General features: G+C 42.1%; 1 protein-coding gene across 1 annotated transcript; it reads right to left on the bottom strand.

Moving 5' to 3' along the window:
• Positions 1–873: 873 nt before the first annotated feature.
• On the bottom strand, positions 874–1,146 carry LOC102876246 (non-histone chromosomal protein HMG-17-like). Its single transcript, XM_006879957.1, has one exon. It carries the CDS (start codon positions 1,144–1,146, stop codon positions 874–876), a length of 273 nt encoding a protein of 90 aa, XP_006880019.1.
• Positions 1,147–2,238: the final 1,092 nt, after the last annotated feature.

Here is a 2,238-nt window from a genome sequence, read left to right as displayed (position 1 = left end):
CTCCATCTAACATACTTAGGACCTATTGCTAGGAGTTTCTATTCTTTTTTCTTTTTCCAAGCCAAACTGTATCCAGCTTTATTAAAGATACTTTTCATAAACAATCATGGTATTTCAGGCAGGACATGGGCAGACAATCATTAACCGTATACAACAACTTTCAAACTCCCTTCTTCAATGGACTACCAAAATCAGAAAACCACTATAAAACCCAATGAAATCTTCATTTGATGCTCTGAACAGGGAAAGTTTAGAGTGAGGGTTGACATTTCACATTTAGCATGTTGTTTAACAACTTTTCACAAGCCGACCCTGACTTTCAGAAAAATGAAAAAAAAAAAAGGCAGAATTACCAATCTTAAGATCCACAATCTTTAAAAGGAAAAAAAATACAGTGCTCTTTTGAGGAATGCTATTCAGATGTCATCAAAAAAGTCCAGATTGCCTGACAAAATGGTAATCAATTTCTCGGGGGGATCAGGTCCAAAAGGTCTCTGGATTTATGGGAGTTGAGTCTACGCTGAAGGCAGAGGGAGAAGAGGACATAAAAACCAGATTTTTGTTTTTCCACACCGCAAGGCATTTGTGCCAAGTTCACTAATGTGTGTCAACACCAGAGAATGCCTCCTCCTGACAACCAAGAGGAAGTCTCTCAAAAGCTAGGTGTTTTCATTCACGTCAGTTCAGCTTCAGAGACATACTATTAGTGACATTTGCCCCTTCCCCAAAAAACAATGAAGTGTTCTGTGTGCTAACAACATAGCTTAAAAAAAAAGTAAAACAAAATTCTGCATTTTTATAAAACTTGATAAAAAATAGTATTTCAAACTGTACAGTCACCAGAAGTACACAGTTATCAAAAATGCACACACTTCACTTGGCATCTCCAGCACCTTCAGCTTTCTGTGCCTGGTCTGTTTTGGCGTCTCCGTTTTCTGCAGGGTTATTTCCATCCTTGCCAGCATCAGCCTTCCCCTTTTTCCTTTTGGGTACTTTCTCTCCCTTCTTTGCAGGGGCCTTTTTAGGCTTAGGCTCTGGCTTTGGAGGAGCAGGTTTAGCAGATAACCTTGCAGATCTCCTCTGTGGCTCGTCCTTCACCTTGGCTTTATCTCCCTTAACATCTCCTTCAGCCTTTCTCTTGGGCATGGTGGTGACGACAACGGGACGCAGGCGCTAGACTTGAAGATGCAGCAATGCACGGGCTTGGACCGATCCGGGGGTCGTTCTCGCCTCTTCTTCACACTGCTCCGATTTTCTATTCTTTAGAAAAGGACATGATGTTGGGAAGAGTAGAAGGTTGGCAAAGAAGAGGAAGACCGTCAACCAGGTGAATTGACAAGGTGACTGCTGCAATGAGCTCTTGTGTGTTAGAAAGTGTGAGGAAGGCACAGGACAGGACTGGTTTTAGATCTTTTGTTCACAGGGTCGCTATGAGTCGTACTCAACTTGATGACACCTAACCACAACAACATATTCCAAGCAGTGGAATGGCTGGGTCATATGGAATTTCTATGTTCAGTCTTTTAAGGAAGTGTCAAACTGCCTTTCAAAATGGTTGTACCATTTTACAATTCCAACAACAGGCCCACAACCAGGACAGCAGCTGCAGGTAACAGAAGTCGAGGATGCTTCCTAAGTGAGAAACTATAACTGAACCTTTACAGAGGTCCTGAGAGGTGGGTTCTGCCTTCATCCCACTGGCAAAATGAGGGCAAACATTGGATGTGACTGTATCGATTGTATAACCCTACTCTGCCTGCAAGGAAGTGACTTGAGGTGGAAGAACTTGCTAAACTAGTATTGTTACTGGCAATCTAGACCAATACAGTGGCCAAACTGAACGTCTTTTCCAAAGGTGGAAAAGTCTGCAGACAAAGAGAAATAGAACCTCATAATTAATCTGATTATGCAATGAAGAAGATCCAAAAGTACATTACCACCTGGAAAGTGGTTCAAAGAAGAAGATACTGTCTTTTAGCTCAATTATACCAGGTGCCTGCAAGGGTGAGGGAACACAAGACCCTTTCCGCTTTCAGAACCTGACAACAGTGAACAGGAACTTGCAATCCTGAGCAGCCTTGCCTGGGAAACGACTGTCAGAGGATACGAAGATGGACGGGGCTAATGGCCAATGATCTATTGACACTGTTTGTTTTTCTGATTACTTATACGATACTTCAACGTGGTTTAACACTGACATTTCCTATAACGTTATAACATTGATACTGATAGCTGAAT

This window comes from Elephantulus edwardii, unplaced genomic scaffold (assembly GCF_000299155.1).
Source record: "Elephantulus edwardii isolate Elephantulus edwardi_28Jun2011 unplaced genomic scaffold, EleEdw1.0 scaffold00006, whole genome shotgun sequence".
In the NCBI taxonomy this organism is placed as follows: Eukaryota; Metazoa; Chordata; class Mammalia; order Macroscelidea; family Macroscelididae; genus Elephantulus; species Elephantulus edwardii.
Note: the sequence above shows the minus strand (reverse complement) of the source record. Positions and strands in the feature narration are given on the sequence as shown.

Coding starts and splice junctions, on each gene's coding strand:
- LOC102876246 (XM_006879957.1), bottom strand. CDS start 1,146: ATGCCCAAGAGAAAGGCTGAAGGAGATGTTAAGGGAGATAAAGCCAAG.